Genomic DNA, 16,277 nt, shown 5'->3' with positions numbered 1-16,277 from the left:
GTCCCCGTTTATTGCTATGGCAACAGACACTGAAGAGAGACAGACACAAGTTGCGAGTGAGATCGATAGGCCCCGGTTCTTCATAGTCTCCCAGGGACAGCTTTGAACCGGTTTAAATGGTTTAAAACACAGCCCTCGGTGGAAACCTCATAAGTCCTAAACCGTTCCTTTTTTTATGATTGATTATAAGAAAGAATGCCCTGCAAACTCGATGCGAGGCGTTGTGGGCTTGCAGATCGGCTATAGAGCATCGCAGTCTCGCCCCCTACCAGGGCCCAGGAAATGATTCCCTGTTCATTTTCCTCATAGACATTTCAAAAAGTATTTAAAGACCTTTTAAGCGTCGTACAAAGCCAACTCGAGTTGTGAGAAATCATGACAACAAACACAATTTTTCGGGCTGAACAAATAATTAGAAAGAAGAATAAAACGGCAGGTTACAACACTTTTTTTCTTGTTTTTCTTCTTTGTAATTATTTGTTTTGTCCAAAATATTGTGTTTATTGTCATGACTTGTCACAACTCGAGTTGGCTTTGTACGACGCTTAAAAGGTCTTTAAATAAATACCTTTTGAAATGTCTATGGGAAAAATGCATTGGGAAATATTTCCTGGGCCTGGCGTCGTCATGAAAGGGGGCGGGACTGCGACGCTCTATATTCCACTATTTTTGTGTGACACTCTTGTATGATGAAACAGAGCATTCATTTCCAACCAAAAACATTGGAGCATGGAGAAATTAGGTTTCTGCTTAACAGAAACAATGTATAGGCCTGCTGCTTCCTGTCTGCACTGAGGGCAATTTATGCTTAGTTGGAGTGGCAAGAGTTGACATAGCCGTGACGTGTCTCTCTCAACTCTCAGCATTTCCACAAAACGTAAACAAGAGACGAGTGGATGTTTTCTCGTGGGTTTTGGGTATTGCAACTGGGCCCCAAAATAGTAGGCAAAACACTGAGATTGTAATGATAATGCCGTGACCACATTCGATTTTCAATTGACTAACTATTGAAGAGATGGACAGTTTCAGACGTGTTTTTTTTGTTTTGTTTTTGCGAAGATAACGGGGTGTGTGTGTGTACGAAAAAAGAACGAAAAATAACTAAAATCGTTCATTTTTTGGAACCATGAACTTTAGTTCAAAATGTTGAATTATGAACTATGAACTGAATTAGTTCCTTTTTAAATTTCTGAACTGTGAACTGAACTAGTTCATAAAATAAATGAACTTTCCCAACACTGCTCTTCCCTTCCCATTGCCCAGAGGCCGCTTTGCTGTCCCATTGCCTAGAAGCAGCTAATAACGACTAGGTGACGAACTGTCGTCTACATTTCACAAGTAGATGTTTGACAGGTTTCACCTGACAAAAACAGTGGCGTATATACTTGAAAGCCATACTTGAGTAAAAGTAGGCTATAGATAGCTTACAGATATTTTTCCACTCCAGTACAAGTTAAATTCTTGGGCACTTGGGTCAAAGTGTTGTACCGTAGTTCACATGTACTTAAAACCGTGTACAAAGCAACAAACAAAACGGCCTGAAATGTCGTCTACTTCTGTACTTCTCACTACTTTCAGAATTACGTAGTTTTCAATTAGTTCAGGGTTCACGATTTTTCATGACATTCATTTAGTTTTTCTTTTAGGTTTAATGACCTAAATTACACCCAAACAACCTGAACTTTGAACATTCAGCGGATTGTCTGTGGTCTGGGGTTTTCTGTGTGTTCTGAAGCCTTTTGAGCTGCAATGAAAACAGCCAAAATCCATCAACAGTGACATCTGCTGGCAAATTGTTATGTCATATATGGGATTTGTGGACTGTTACATCACAGTCCACAGTCAAATCAGAGCACTTGTTTGAGTCTAATTATTCAGAAAACCCCAGAGCACAGGAAAAAAATGGGTGTAATTTCATTGCCACAACATAAAAGAGAACAACAGATGGGTTTTGAGTAGTCCATCCGTCACATCATGCCATACATCCATTATTTCTGAGTTTTGGGAGGATGTTGTCCATTGCATCAAAGAAAGAATTCTCCCATCTGCAGCCATGCAGTATGTGTATGTTTTAGTTTTTTGGGGTGGATTTTTGTCCACTTGACGGTTTTACACGGTATGTTTCTGTGTCATCCTAAATATCGGTCTGGGCTGAAAGATGGTAGAGCTCTCAACTAATGGTAATGAAACACAAGAGCCTGTGCTCCGCTGGGTGTGGCTCGGACAATCAAAATACAAAAACCTTTCATCCATATGACACTTCACATTGCATGTCTGCCTCTAAAAAGGTTCCATGCCAGGGAACCGTGCATAGAACACACTGAAATATCTACTTGCATAGACGGTGACTTTTTTTGTCCTACACAAACATTATATTCCCATTGACAATGAATGGAGATTCTTACGTCATAGTGTCTGAACAAATAGACGGTGTCTATTTTACGTCATGATAATGTACGGTGATAAGGACGCCCCTCACAACAAATGGTCAAATAGTTCATTTTTGTTGCGACAGTCTTGTGGCCCCTGACTTCATGTCATATTGTAAGTGTGGCTCCCTGCCTATCTAGTTGAATACCCCTGCTATATACAATAGGGTCTGGAACTACAACAAAAAGCAGAGAAAGGAAGCCGTCATCTGTTTGTCATTTTCATCCACGAAAATATATTTAAAAAAAAGAATCTTTAAAATGTATATTTTAATTTCTTCTAATCGCCAAGCTATGTATGCTTTGAATAATTTGTTTTTCAGCAGCTACACTGCTACATTACCTAACCGTTTGCTCAACAAAACTGCTGATGTATGCTGACTTTATATATCGATATATCGGCCAGTCCCTCATATCAGCCGGGTTCTATTGTAATGAACATAATTTTCATGAAAATGTTCTGATATGGACACAAGGCGGCCAGTTAAACTTGAGGCAGAAGCTAATACGAAGTAATACAAACACATCGTCTCAGTCGGGTGGAAATCTCATATGTCCCAAACTGTTAGTTTACAAAACTGCAAAAGTAGCAGATCTACAATATAAGCTCAAGTCAAGTCGGGCTTGCAAAATTGCTACTTTTTATGCTTTTGTGTGACGCTGTAGTATGATCAAGCAGGGCGTTAATTTACAAAAATAAACTAAAAGTTAAAATATGGAGATATCAACGATATCTAATAGATCTCCAGCAGCAGTTTGGATATGAACCTTGGTGTATGACGAATGCGGTCGTCCGCCTCTGGCTGCATTTACCAGCGATCGCAGTCAGCAAATGAAAGCTATATTAGTGCGAGTTAATCAGCCATGCCTGTTAGTGGCGTGTGTAATCACACACTGTGTACAATAAGAATGATCTGTTCCACCTATTCCCATTCACATGAGTCAGGGATGCCACCTCAATTCTCCTCGCTTTCAACAATCGAATTAAGCCCATCAGTGTTGACATTAAAGTGCACAGTGGTTACAGTCGATACTCGTTAATTCACAACTCCAACCTTTTTCAGGCTTTTATTAGCAAAAGATTGTTTGCCACTGGTGAGATGTTGCGTCTAGTACGGCCGCATGTAATGCACTAATATGCTCTAAAAGAGTACCATGTAGTTATTTGTTGGCGTCAAAAATAGTCTCGCACAGCGATTTCGGTCGATTGCTGTTAATTTTCCCCTTGTATCGGTATCAAATTACCTGCCAGGACAGACGCTACATATGGTGTCGCCTCGGATAAACTACTAATATAAATTGAAAATAGCTTAATGTCAAGCCCTTCACGCTGTGGGCCGAGGGAGAGAGAGAGAGCATATTGTTTATTGTCCACTTGTCGATTATTTATCTTCTTTCGGCTAATTCCGTTCAGGTTCTCCACATCTGTTCCATTATGGATCTGTTATCTGCATCTTTGATTATTTATAATTCAGACATTACCTTGATTGCTTTCTTCAATAATTCTTACCGAAGATGGAAATGTTGACAAAGTTCAACCCCATACATTGTTGAGTGGAGCCCCTCATGGCTCTATGCTAGTGTCTTTACTGTTTTCACTCAACATTACAGTATTACTTATCTTCGCTGATGCTGATTGATTGGATTTATTACTTTATTAACAGTTTGCAGAAAAAAAAGGAAAGTACAGTTCAGTCTGCTGAGGCCCAGTGTTGTTTTTGGCAGCAGATTTTTAGTTTTAGTCATAGTCTCTTGAATAGTTATCATTTAGTTTTAGTCACCTGGAATGTCTTAATGTTAGTCTAGTTTTAGTCGACTAAATCGACAGTTTATTCGACTAAAATGTGTTTCGGCGGGCCTTGATGCTGCGTAATGGCTGATTTTACACTTGCTGAAAATAGCAGATCTACAAGCTCGCAATGTGAGCTTGTAGATCGGCTATTTTCAGCATGCAACTAATTGTAAAATGATTTATACTGGATCTCTTGTCCACTAGTCCCTTCCTAACATTTTAGTCTAGTTTTTATTTGTTGACGAAATTGTCAGTATATTTAGTCTTAGTTTTAGGCATTATAGCTTAGTTTTTATTTAGTTTCCATGTAGTTTTCGTCAGTGGAAAAAGGTAGTCGATGAACATTTTTCGTCTTAGTTTTAGTCGACGAAAACAACACTGCTGAGGCCCCATACACAAATACAGAACAAATTTTCTGTGTCTTGTCTGTTTAATGGCCTCCACAATAGATTTCCAATGGGAGTCACATGGTTTGACCAAACATTTTTGTTTGATGGGCAGAACACGGCCATCAAACACAAATGTTTGGTCAAACCATGTGGCTCCCATTGGAAATGCATTGTAGTTTCCATTAAAGGTATATTCAGTGATTTAACTTAATTCAAATATAATTTCTTTTTTTGTTTTGTTGTGATAATCATCCCTACTATAGAGTGTGCTGACCATATAAGGAGTTCCTCCCTGTCCCCAGTTAACCCCTGAGGGTCAAAACAAACTTAGGTTTCGTTTTTGGCTAGGTGGCAAAGCCTTCATCCAATCAGGATAGAGAAGGGCCTTCCGCCAATCATAATCAAGCGGGGTGGGCCTTGGTGTGTGTGCTGTTGGCCTGGCACGTGTCACCCCACTGCAGTGCGTGCATGTGTACATCTTGTTACCGGGGCGGACCGGGGGGGTTTCCAAATCACTGAATGCTCCTTTAAACACAGACAAAACACAGAACATGTGTTGTGCATGTATGTATGTATGTGTGTGTGTGTGTGTGTGTGTGTGTGTGTGTGTGTGTGTGTGTGTGTGTGTGTGTGTGTGTGTGTGTGTGTGTGTGTGTGTGTGTGTGTGTGTGTGTGTGTGTGTGTGTGTGTGTGTGTGTGTGTGTGTGTGTGTGTGTGTGTGTGTGTGTGTGTGTGTGTGTGTAATTCATCAAAGCATTTAATGACAAATACAGTACAGTACAGCCAGTTTGGAATTGGAGCCACCCGTAGGTCCTCTTTGAGAGCGGTTTTGAAGGAGAGTGGGGATTCACATTCCTTTTTATGACTGTTGGTAGGGCGTTCCACATTTTTGTGGCATAGGAGAGCGAATGTAACCCCCCTTTTTTAAGCCAAATATGTGTTGAACATGATTAGTGGAGTGGTGACATTTTGGCAGTAGTGTGACAGGTACATGGGTGTCTTTGTGGTGTAGCGTATCTTGTAGACCAGGCCCCTGTTGGGGGTTTACGTGGTTATGTTTTAACGGCCGCTATAGAGATTAAAATAGGGTGCATTTTGCATCCCAAAACACAGTTTATAGTTGAGGGACGCAATACAACAACGACCTCTGCATCCACGGGATGCACTACTGTACTACTGTACTGTTTTTTTATTCTAGTTTATTTTGCTAGCTTTAGTTATAATAATCATTACTTCTTCTGTTTTCTATACATGAATATAACCACATTATAACCATATAAAATGAAATGGGAGTTAAATGCTGCAATTTGCAAAAATGGTGGGACTCATAAAATGTCCCTGGGACTCATCTAAAAGACCATCCCTGCATCCCGGGAGTCATTACATTGAAAACCTATTTACATCACTGCTTATATACACGTACTGGTTTTTTTTTTTTAGCACAAATAGTGAAAATCGCAGCGCTACAAGCTCACTATGCGGATGCATTCATGACATGGGAGGAAGTCGGCTCTCTCCATTAACCCATTTTAAAATGGATTTAATGCTTGTTTTTTGTGCTTTCTTCATTTGTTATCTTAGTTGTTTTTTTTTAACCCGGAACAACTGCGAGGCATTTATTATGCATGTGCTTGTGCAGATGGTTTATGGCACATGTTTATGTTTATGGCACATGGCAAATTGGTTTATTTTTCTCCTTTCCGTTAAGTTGTCGTAAGAATGGTAAACAATGGATCTTCCTTTTTGTTTGGTGCATAATGTAATGGGTTCTCTAATTGACTATTCAGCATGTTTTTCATGCTTTCATTTAAATTTACTGGGTCTTTCTGTCTTGACAATCGCAGCTTCTGGACTGTGTGTGTGTGTGTGTGTGTGCAAGTGTGTGTGCAAGTGTGTGTGTGTGCAAGTGTGTGTGCAAGTGTGTGTGTGTGTGTGTGTGCAAGTGTGCGTGGATGTGCTTTGCCGTGTGTGTGCATGCGCTATGTGCATGATTCAGTCCAACTGCCCTGGCTTTTGTTACCACAGCCTGATTTGCATTAGCCAGGGCCCATCCCCCTTGAGCGTGCACACACACACACACACACACACACACACACACACACACACACTCCTATCCTATCCACATTCCAGGGTCAGAGATCAGCTTGGTGTGTGTGTGTGTGTGTGTGTGTGTGTGTGTGTGTGTGTGTGTGTGTGTGTGTGTGTGTGTGTGTGTGTGTGTGTGTGTGTGTGTGTGTGTGTGTGTGTGTGTGTGTGTGTGTGTGTGTGTGTGTGTGAGAGATGTGGTTTGGAGCTCAGATGCATGCCTACCTAATGTTAAGCCCTGCAGTCAAACAAGCAGCCGGGTCTAAAAGGATTCTACACCGTCCACTTAGAAAAAGCCCCGCAGGAAACACACACACACACACACACACACATTCTGGCTGGTCAGAGATCCTGCAGGAAACGGCACAGGGGAATTCCTGCCTGGGCAGGGTGGATTAGCTTCCCCCCTTTCTTCCTGTTTCTCTCTCCTCTCCTCCTGTTTTCTCTTACTCTCTGGGGCACGATGGCAGTTCTAGAACACACATTCTATGCTACTGCCCATTTGGATCCACGTTAATGTCATTTTAAACCGATAACGCTAAGGTAGACCCGCACACATTTTGCATGGAACGTAAGTGGCTCGTCTGTGCGTCGGGTTTTCTGGTCCACCATCGCAAGTCCCATTTCTCTAGCTTAAAATAAATGACCCGTTTGGATAAAAATAAGCCTTACAGCTCGGGAAAGGCGCGCCACTTGTCTGCTTATCTTGTAGTTGAACATTAGCCTCGATTTGAAACGAGATCTTTGTCATTGTATTTATCTATGTTGGTGGTTTCTTTCAGACATTGTGAAAGTATAAAAGATGTACTTTTGAATCACTTAAGCCAGTGGTACTCGACCCTTTCTGATCGGCGGGCCCACTTGAAAATGTTGAAAGTATTCGCGCCCCACCCATCTGACCACCTAACATGGCAGCCAAATGGGTGGTCCATGTGCATTTATTTTAACGATCATCAATCGATTGGATCGATGGGCCTAACGTAGTATATATCGTCTCTGTCTGCTGGAAACCTTATGTGTCCAAAACTGTTACTTTTCAGGATTCGCAATCGAAAGTAGCAGATCTACAAGTTAAAAACACGTCGATTCGTACCACGTTTCGAGCTTGTCGATCTGCTACTATTGATGCTTTTGTGTCACGCTGTAGTAGTATGATCAAGTAGGGTGTTCATTTACAGATTTGAGTTAAAATGTTATCTTTTTGGAATAGCCTAAATAATGATTATTATGAACTAATTTGGCCGGGGACCCCCCTTGGTAATCCCCTCCCCCAAGGACTCACTTTGAGAACCAATGGATGCTTTTTTCCTTTTTCTTTTCTAGGAATAGTCCTTCTGTTGTTTTCTAGCTCCTGTTCAGAGCTAGATAGCCGGGGGTTTGACAAAGACGGAGAAGATGCCAGCCCACCGTTGTGGCGCTTATTGTTCGGGTGTTCCACTGATAGATAGATAGATTCGGGAGAGCCTCATCCTTCAGCGCAACTCATATTTAACCCCACGCAGTCTGAAAGAAGCCCTCGGACGGTGTCAAATGAGCGGGCCCGCTAATGGGGCCGAGCTGCGGGGCCAGAGCGCGCCGTTTGGGCCTTTGTCCGCTCCTGTATAATCCATTGACCTGATTGATAAGGGCGTGTCAGCGCTACATTGTCTGTGCGTTCGGTTTCCCACGGCTAAACGCTCTCGCGTCCAGCAGGCATCTTGAGTCATTAGGCTGAAGTTGTGGAGTTTGTTTGTGTGTGTGTGTGTGTGTGTGCCTGCGTTCACGTGCCTGTGTTTAATGTGTGTATTTAGAGTGTGCGTGCGGGTGTGTGTGTGTGGATCTTTTGTGTGTGTGTGTTTAGAGTGTGTGCGTGTTACTCGACCCTCTCAACCTAGTCTCTGTCCATCAACATCTAACCTCTGGAATGTTAATGAGAAACAACAAGAGAATCAAGAAATATCTCTCTCTGACTCTGTCTCTTTGTCTCTATCCCTCTCTCTTTCTCTGTCTCACTCTGTCTTTCTCACTCTCTCACTCTTCTGTCTGTCTCCTTCTCTCTCTCTCCCATCTATGCCCTCTTATGTCTCACTCCTTCCCTGCTCCACACCACTCTCTCTCCTTCCTAGCCATCTGCTGGTGTTCTCTCCATCTCTCATCTGTAACCCTCAACAATAATGAAGGCTGTGCCTCCTGCAGTAATACGCATGGATTAAAGTGCTCAGTCATTGGGATTCCACAGCCGCCACTAGAATCTCTAGTGCTGAAAATAGCTGATCTACAAGCTCACAACACGCCGTGCTGCGACGTGTTGTGAGCTTGTAGCTCACAACAATTATTAGTTGTGTTAAGATTAAAGAGTATTTGAAGTGGTCAAACTAGACATAGAATGTTCAGAAGTATCTTCCATGAAACCGCAACGCGATATATCGTAAAACTAAAGTGTCAATCTCGAAAAATAGAATGATAGCATCTAAACTTCAGTCCTACATATTAAGGACACTTTCATGCTGTTTCACAAATCACAGAACTAAACTCCTAATCTGATTTCAGTCATGCGATTTTATTTAGCTTTATTACATGAATACCTGATGTAGATTTGGACAAACTCTTTACTCTCTTGTGTACTTGTCTTTAACCTTGTGTGTGTGTGTGTGTATGTATATATATATATATATATATATATATATATATATATATATATATATATATATATATAAAAAAAATAGCCTCACGTTGTGACCTTGTAGATCTGCTATTTTCACTATTTCTGTCCAGCTGGTGCTCGTTGACGCTTTAATGTCAAGGCATTTGTTTATGCACTGTCAAATGGGTCTACATCTATTCTAAGGTAGCATATACCTGTATAGACATATTATCCTGCTCATTACTGTGCACAAATGTGTATATATATCTATATCTTCGTGTTTGAGCACAAAATGCATTTTGAGAACCCACAAATGTTCGGCCCCCCCACACACAATCATTCTACAGTTGTGGCCCCCGGCCTAATCTAGTTGTGGCCCCCGGCCTAATCTAGTTGTGGCCCCCGGCCTAATCTAGTTGTGGCCCCCGGCCTAATCTAGTTGTGGCCCCCGGCCTAATCTAGTTGTGGCCCCCGGCCTAATCTAGTTGTGGCCCCCGGCCTAATCTAGTTGTGGCCCCCGGCCTAATCTAGTTGTGGCCCCCGGCCTAATCTAGTTGTGGCCCCCGGCCTAATCTAGTTGTGGCCCCCGGCCTAATCTAGTTGTGGCCCCCGGCCTAATCTAGTTGTGGCCCCCGGCCTAATCTAGTTGTGGCCCCCGGCCTAATCTAGTTGTGGCCCCCGGCCTAATCTAGTTGTGGCCCCCGGCCTAATCTAGTTGTGGCCCCCGGCCTAATCTAGTTGTGGCCCCCGGCCTAATCTAGTTGTGGCCCCCGGCCTAATCTAGTTGTGGCCCCCGGCCTAATCTAGTTGTGGCCCCCGGCCTAATCTAGTTGTGGCCCCCGGCCTAATCTAGTTGTGGCCCCCGGCCTAATCTAGTTGTGGCCCCCGGCCTAATCTAGTTGTGGCCCCCGGCCTAATCTAGTTGTGGCCCCCGGCCTAATCTAGTTGTGGCCCCCGGCCTAATCTAGTTGTGGCCCCCGGCCTAATCTAGTTGACCACCCCTGATCTAGAGGAAGCCAGGCTCATCTAACTGGAGCATTCTGTTAACTGACACTCACACACAGGAAGTGCTGGTTTAACTGTCCCCCCCCCAATCCAATCATCTTTATATATATATATATATTTTTTTTTTTGTAGTTTTCAGTAATTTCATGAAGAAATAAAAGAAAAATCAAAGACATTACATAAATTAGGAAACAAATGTTTAACCCATTTAGACCCGACGTCGAAATATTTCACGATTTTTCAAAAATAGCAGACCTACAAGCTTGTAGATCTGCTATTTTGTAATAGCTAAAAGTATAACATAACGCTTAGTTAAAACACCAAAAGGGGTTCCCGCCCAGAATGGGTGAAGAAGTAGTGAAAATAGCCAATCTACAAACTAAACAAGTTAATTGCCTAGCCCTATTGTATATAACAGTCTGTTCTAGAGAGAAAGCGTGTCTATTAGCCCTGGAGACCCAATGCTGTTTGAAACGCCTTTGACACACCCAGCTGGGTTGATTGTTCCACTAGCACCTTTCCCCAGAAGGTGTCTGGGATTCATTCATTCATTGTGTGTGTGTGTGTGTGTGTGTGTGTGTGTGTGTGTGTGTGTGTGTGTGTGTGTGTGTGTGTGTGTGTGTGTGTGTGTGTGTGTGTGTGTGTGTGTGTGTGTGTGTGTGTGTGTGTGTGTGTGTGTGTGTGTGTGTGTGTGTGTGTGTGTGTGTGTGTGTAATGCATACTCTAAAAAAACACACTTCCATGTAATAACCTCTCACACATATGTGTGTTCGTACTACATATATGAGGTGCAAATGTGCTGGCACCCTCTCAACCCCTTCAGGAGTGTGTGTGTGATACAAGGTGTAAATTGAGCCGTATGTGGTCTCGGGGAGGAGAGATGTGACTGGATGAAACCATTAGACCTCTGGCTCTCAACGCGCACCGCTTACAGACCCACGCTGTCTTCTCCTCTCTCTTTCTCTCCTCTCTCTTTCTCTCCTCTCTCTTTCTCTCCTCTCTCTCTAGGTGTGCAACAGTTCATTGAACTAATGAATATATTTGAGATCTGAGGCCGATTCCACAAATGCCTTCTAAAACCTGTGGTTCTCAAACCTTTTAGCGCCAACAACCCCCAAAATGATATGTATTTGGCCACGGCACTGGCCAATCTGAGGTTGGTTAAGGTTAGGAACAAATGGATTCTTGATTATTTGATATTTGGAAAAGTGGAAAATAATTAGCTGCAGCATTAGCTCTCCTGTTTTCTGGCCCGTCTCCCCTGGGCTCAGAGATCTTCTACCTTTCATCACTGCCTCAGCCTTGGAAACAAAGTGCCTCTCTCTCTCTCGCTCTCTCTCTCTCTCTCTCTCTCTCTCTCTCTCTCTCTCTCTCTCTCTCTCTCTCTCTCTCTCTCTCTCTCTCTCTCCCCATCTCCGTTTTGTCCCCTCCATTCCAATTCTTCCATCTTTGTATCGTCGCTGTCAGGTGAAACCTTGTACCTTGTATGTCCAAAACTGACTTTCCAGGAAATGGAATACTGAACATAATATTATCTGTGTTTCAATGGATCCGGTGTAGTTATCATTCAGTCACAAGCTCTTGCTAATAAACCCACTGACACACTTAACCACTTTCACATATACAAATTTAAAATTGCTGTTTGGAGGAAGAATGGGGGAAATATCAAACGGGTGAATGAAATCAATATTCTTCGGGCCATGTTTTTGTTCAAAGGTAGTAATTAAAATTGGCTTTTTATGGACTTTTGATTGAAAATACACAAAAATGGAAATTGTCCCATTGTTTTGGCATCTATTGTTAGGTATGCCCATACGATGACCACGGATATGCTCTACAAGTAAGTTTTTGTTTTTCATTTCACTACGTCTAAGCTTTCTGTAAGTCCCAGGTCTCTGAACACTGCAGTGTGTCCACGAGTAGCTTCACCCATCCGGTTCTCTCTCTCTCTCTCTCTGTCTCTCTCTCTCTCTCTCTCTCTCTCTCTCTCTCTCTCTCTCTCTCTCGCTCTCTCTCTCGCTCTCTCTCTCTCTCTCTCTCTCTCTCTCTCTCTCTCTCTCTCTGGTCTCCATCTTCAGAAACACAAGGAGAGGGACCGGCATAAACCCAAACACAAGAAGAGTGGAGTAGACCTTTCTCCGGCTCTCGTTCTTCCAAACATCCTGGTCCCGGACAAGGTGGGTGGACCGAAAGGTTCCTTTTTAACAGAAAAAGAAACCCCTCGAGATGAATTATTTAGTTTTCGAGGGGGTCCTTAACCCCGCTCTGCCTTTACATCCCTCTACTCTTTTCTGTCTTCTCTCAATTTATTTGTCACCACATTTTCTTATTTAATCATCCAGTAGCCAGTAGACACTTAGGTTCTGACAGATCTGTACTGACCTCCACACCTCTCTCTCTCTCTCTCTCTCTCTCTCTCTCTCTCTCTCTCTCTGACAAACAGAACTACAACAACAGCTCGGGCGGCTCCGGAGGGGGCGGGGTGGGCTCTATGCCCACCTCCGCCTCTCAGAAGCGCCTTGACGACGCGGGCTCGGCCCGCTTCACCACCGCCAACTTCCAGGAGGTGTCGTCGACGTCAGCGGGGGGCGCCAAGGGAGACGGAGGCGCCTCCCTGGACGTGGCGGGCGTGGGCGGCAAGGCGGGGGCAGGGCCGCCGGAGGCCAAGAACAAGCGTGGTGGAGGCGGGCACGGCCACATGGTCACGCAGCGGGGCGGCCGCAAGTCTTTCAACTCCTCGGGGAAGCTCCTCCTCCCTTCTGCCGCCGTCGCCACAGCGCCCACCGCATCGGCCTCCGCTGCCACCGGCCCGTTCCATCAAGGTGAGACGTGTGTGTGTGTGTGTGTGTGTGTGTGTGTAAATAAGTGTGTGTGTGCATGTGCACACACACTTATCTGTACAGTGAGGTACAGTGAGGTATCTGTACAGATATCTGTACAGTGAGGTATGTTGCTGTGATAAAGTCCCCTCAACTGGCCCCTCTGTCTCTGTTATCTGTGACTCTGTCTGGACGAGAGCCCACATATACATTACGCATGCGCGCGCACACACACACACACACACACACACACACACACACACACACACACACACACACCCGGCCTGTAGGGAGGTTATGACTTGAGAGGGAGTCAGTGTTCAGACTGAGCTCGTTGTGTTTCATGCTATCAGAACCTGGAGGCCCTCGGTGCGCGCGCGCGCGCGTGTGTGAGAGAGAGACTGGACTGCAGGGGCGATAGATAGCTTGCAGCCCCAATGATGGAGACAATGTTGACATGGAAACTTTCCCACCAGCAATTCGCTTTGCATTTCATTAAAATGGCAACATGGTCACCGTGTGAATATGCCGTGTGAATAAGAGATTCACTCTTTTCAGGGTGATTTGCCTCAAATGGACGTGGTTTACATTTAGGCATTTATATATATTATGAAAAAAGGGCTTCGTTAAGACCTCCATATTATTATGGTCAATGCCTGTGTGAAAAGTGGGAGTGATTGGTGCAGGCAGTGAGGAGCTACGGCAGTGTTTCTGACACACATTCAGACATTCACGTTCTACGAGCATGACACCACTGGTGCTAATGTGTGGGGGGGGGGGGGGGTCCTTTTCATATTGCTTCATAAATCACACGTTAGGATTTTCAGTCGTGAGAATTTATTCCTCTTTAATCCATGATCTCCTCTCATGCCTCCCAGGCCTCCTGTTGATCAGCATCAGTACAGTTTGAGAACCACTGATCTATATTCTATATTCTATCTCCTCTCCCAGGCCTCCTGTTGACCAGCGCTAGAGAACCACTGATCTATATTCTATATTCTATCTCCTCTCCCAGGCCTCCTGTTGACCAGCGCCAGAGAACCACTGATCCATTCTATATTCTATCTCCTCTCCCAGACCTCCTGTTGACCAGCGCCAGAGAACCACTCATCTATATTCTATATTCTATCTCCTCTCCCAGGCCTCCTGTTGACCAGCGCCAGCAAGCCTCCCTCCGCCCCGTCGTCCTCCAACGACTTCCTGAGCTTCTCGGACCCGTCGCTGCGCCCGGGTGGCGGGACCACCTTCTCGTCCCCGCCCTCCTTCAGCAGCTGCCTGGTGAAGCCGGGCTCCGAGGTGGGCGGAGCATCGGAGGGTCCCGCCAACCTCTTTGGCTCTCTGATGTCGGCGGCGGCCACGGCGTCCGGTAGGTGACGCGCATAGCGTTATAATATATCTAGAGATTTTTGAAACATTTTATCAGCACAATTCTCTTGGGGACCCCCCCTGGCACAAAACGTTTTCAGATGGGGGTCCTCAGCCAAATACATAATATGAATTTGAGCAATAGCTGTTCTAATATGCTGTGTGTGTGCGTGTCTGCGTGCGTGCGTGCGTGCGTCTGTTTGCTGCAGTGGGCGGGAAGCTGTACGAGAACTCCCACAGTCACGTGGGGAGCGAGACCCCTCCCAGCCTGGTGGGACCGGCCGCTGGCTACAAGAGGCAGGCCCAGCCCGCCTCATCGTCGTCGGGGCCTGGTGGGGGGATGGCGGTGGGAGGAGGAGGAGACGACGGCGCCAAGAAGAAGAAGAAGGGCAACTGGCGGAACAAGCACGGGCCGTGCTACACCACGGACATCAAGCCGGCGCCCGAGCCGCCGGCTGCCGCCATGAACCTCGCCCCCTCCACCGAGGCGGTGGAGGGGGCGAGGATGATGGCTGGCGCCGCCGCCTGTGCCACCGCCCCCTTGTCTTCCGTCGCCCTATCGTCGTCGCCCTTGTCGTCGTCGTCGCCGGCCCTTTCCGGACGCCCCGGCTCGGTCCCCATCGTCTCCACCGCAGGAGGTAACTAAAGCTTTCACTTCTAGTGATTTTTACTAGTCGAGTAGTTGTTTACCTATTGGGTAATTCTTTTAAAAAATAAATCGTTTTTTTTGCGTACATTGGTGACTATAATATAGCATTCTAGCTGATCTTGAGGCCTATTTTTTTTAATGTATTTTTATCAACTAGTCAACTAGTACCAACAAGGTCGACTAGTGGATTTACTAGTCGACTAGTTGAATAGTCGACTAGTTGCTTAAAGCCCTAGCTAAAACTGCCATATGTAAAAAAAAATAATAATAATAATAATTAATGAATACGTTAAATGATAAATAAAGAAATGCAAGAATAAAGAAATATATAAATGAATAATTAAATGTATTTATTTATGTGACAATTTATTTTTGTATGTATTTAGGCGGTGAGTGGGCGCTGGGGGCTGTGGGCGGAGCTGGCATGGGCGCGCAGAAGTCTCCGTCGCTCCTCAGGAACGGAAGCCTTCAAGGGCATGGAGGCGTCTGCACGAGCACGGGGACAGGTGAGCCGTGCGCTGCACCCACACACCCACACACACCCACACACATCACACACACACCCACACATCGCACCTATTTGCAAACCTTTTTGGCCCAGGGGCCCCTGCAAGTCTTAATCCGTCCCTGGCACGCATGCGCAAGCACACACACACACACACACACACACACACACACACACACACACACACACACACCCACACCCACACATATTGAAGTGGTCTCTTCTTCATCTGTGATCAGTTGCTTGGCAACTGTCTTTATGCTTTTATGCTTTGGAGTCCCCCCCCCTTCAAACACACACACACACACACACACACACACACACACACACACGTCTCCACTCTGTCCATAAATTACTGCCATTTATGCTGTCATTCCGTATCGTTGCCTGTGTCATGTGAAAACCCTGTAAGTCCCAAAACTGTTACTTTTCAGGAAATGGGGAAAAAAAAGAACCTGTAGATCCGATGTATATTAGTTATTATTCAGACGTAACCACTTTCACTTTCAAAAAAAATAAAAGAAAAAAGTTAAACATGGCAGATTGGCTATTTTGGACACTTGTGTCAGAGTCCTGCAACGGGCCGGGTGTCCGGCTGGAAATATGTACTTTCACA

General features: G+C 44.8%; 1 protein-coding gene across 4 annotated transcripts in view; it reads left to right on the top strand.

Moving 5' to 3' along the window:
• Positions 1-16,277, top strand: part of mllt10 (MLLT10 histone lysine methyltransferase DOT1L cofactor) — a 75,440-nt gene that overhangs the window by 24,119 nt on the left and 35,044 nt on the right. For 2 of the 4 annotated variants that reach the window (XM_079490223.1, XM_079490221.1), the window contains 5 exons: positions 12,402-12,500; positions 12,767-13,145; positions 14,284-14,508; positions 14,717-15,145; positions 15,543-15,662. In XM_079490223.1, coding sequence (XP_079346349.1) covers positions 12,402-12,500; positions 12,767-13,145; positions 14,284-14,508; positions 14,717-15,145; positions 15,543-15,662 — 1,252 coding nt within the window. Of the gene's footprint in view, positions 1-12,127; positions 12,164-12,401; positions 12,501-12,766; positions 13,146-14,283; positions 14,509-14,716; positions 15,146-15,542; positions 15,663-16,277 lie in introns of all 4 variants that reach the window. The other 2 variants (XM_079490220.1, XM_079490222.1) reach the window with 2 other exon arrangements.

This window comes from Electrona antarctica (genome assembly GCF_951216825.1).
Source record: "Electrona antarctica genome assembly, chromosome: 20".
Lineage (NCBI taxonomy): Eukaryota > Metazoa > Chordata > Actinopteri > Myctophiformes > Myctophidae > Electrona > Electrona antarctica.
Note: the sequence above shows the minus strand (reverse complement) of the source record. Positions and strands in the feature narration are given on the sequence as shown.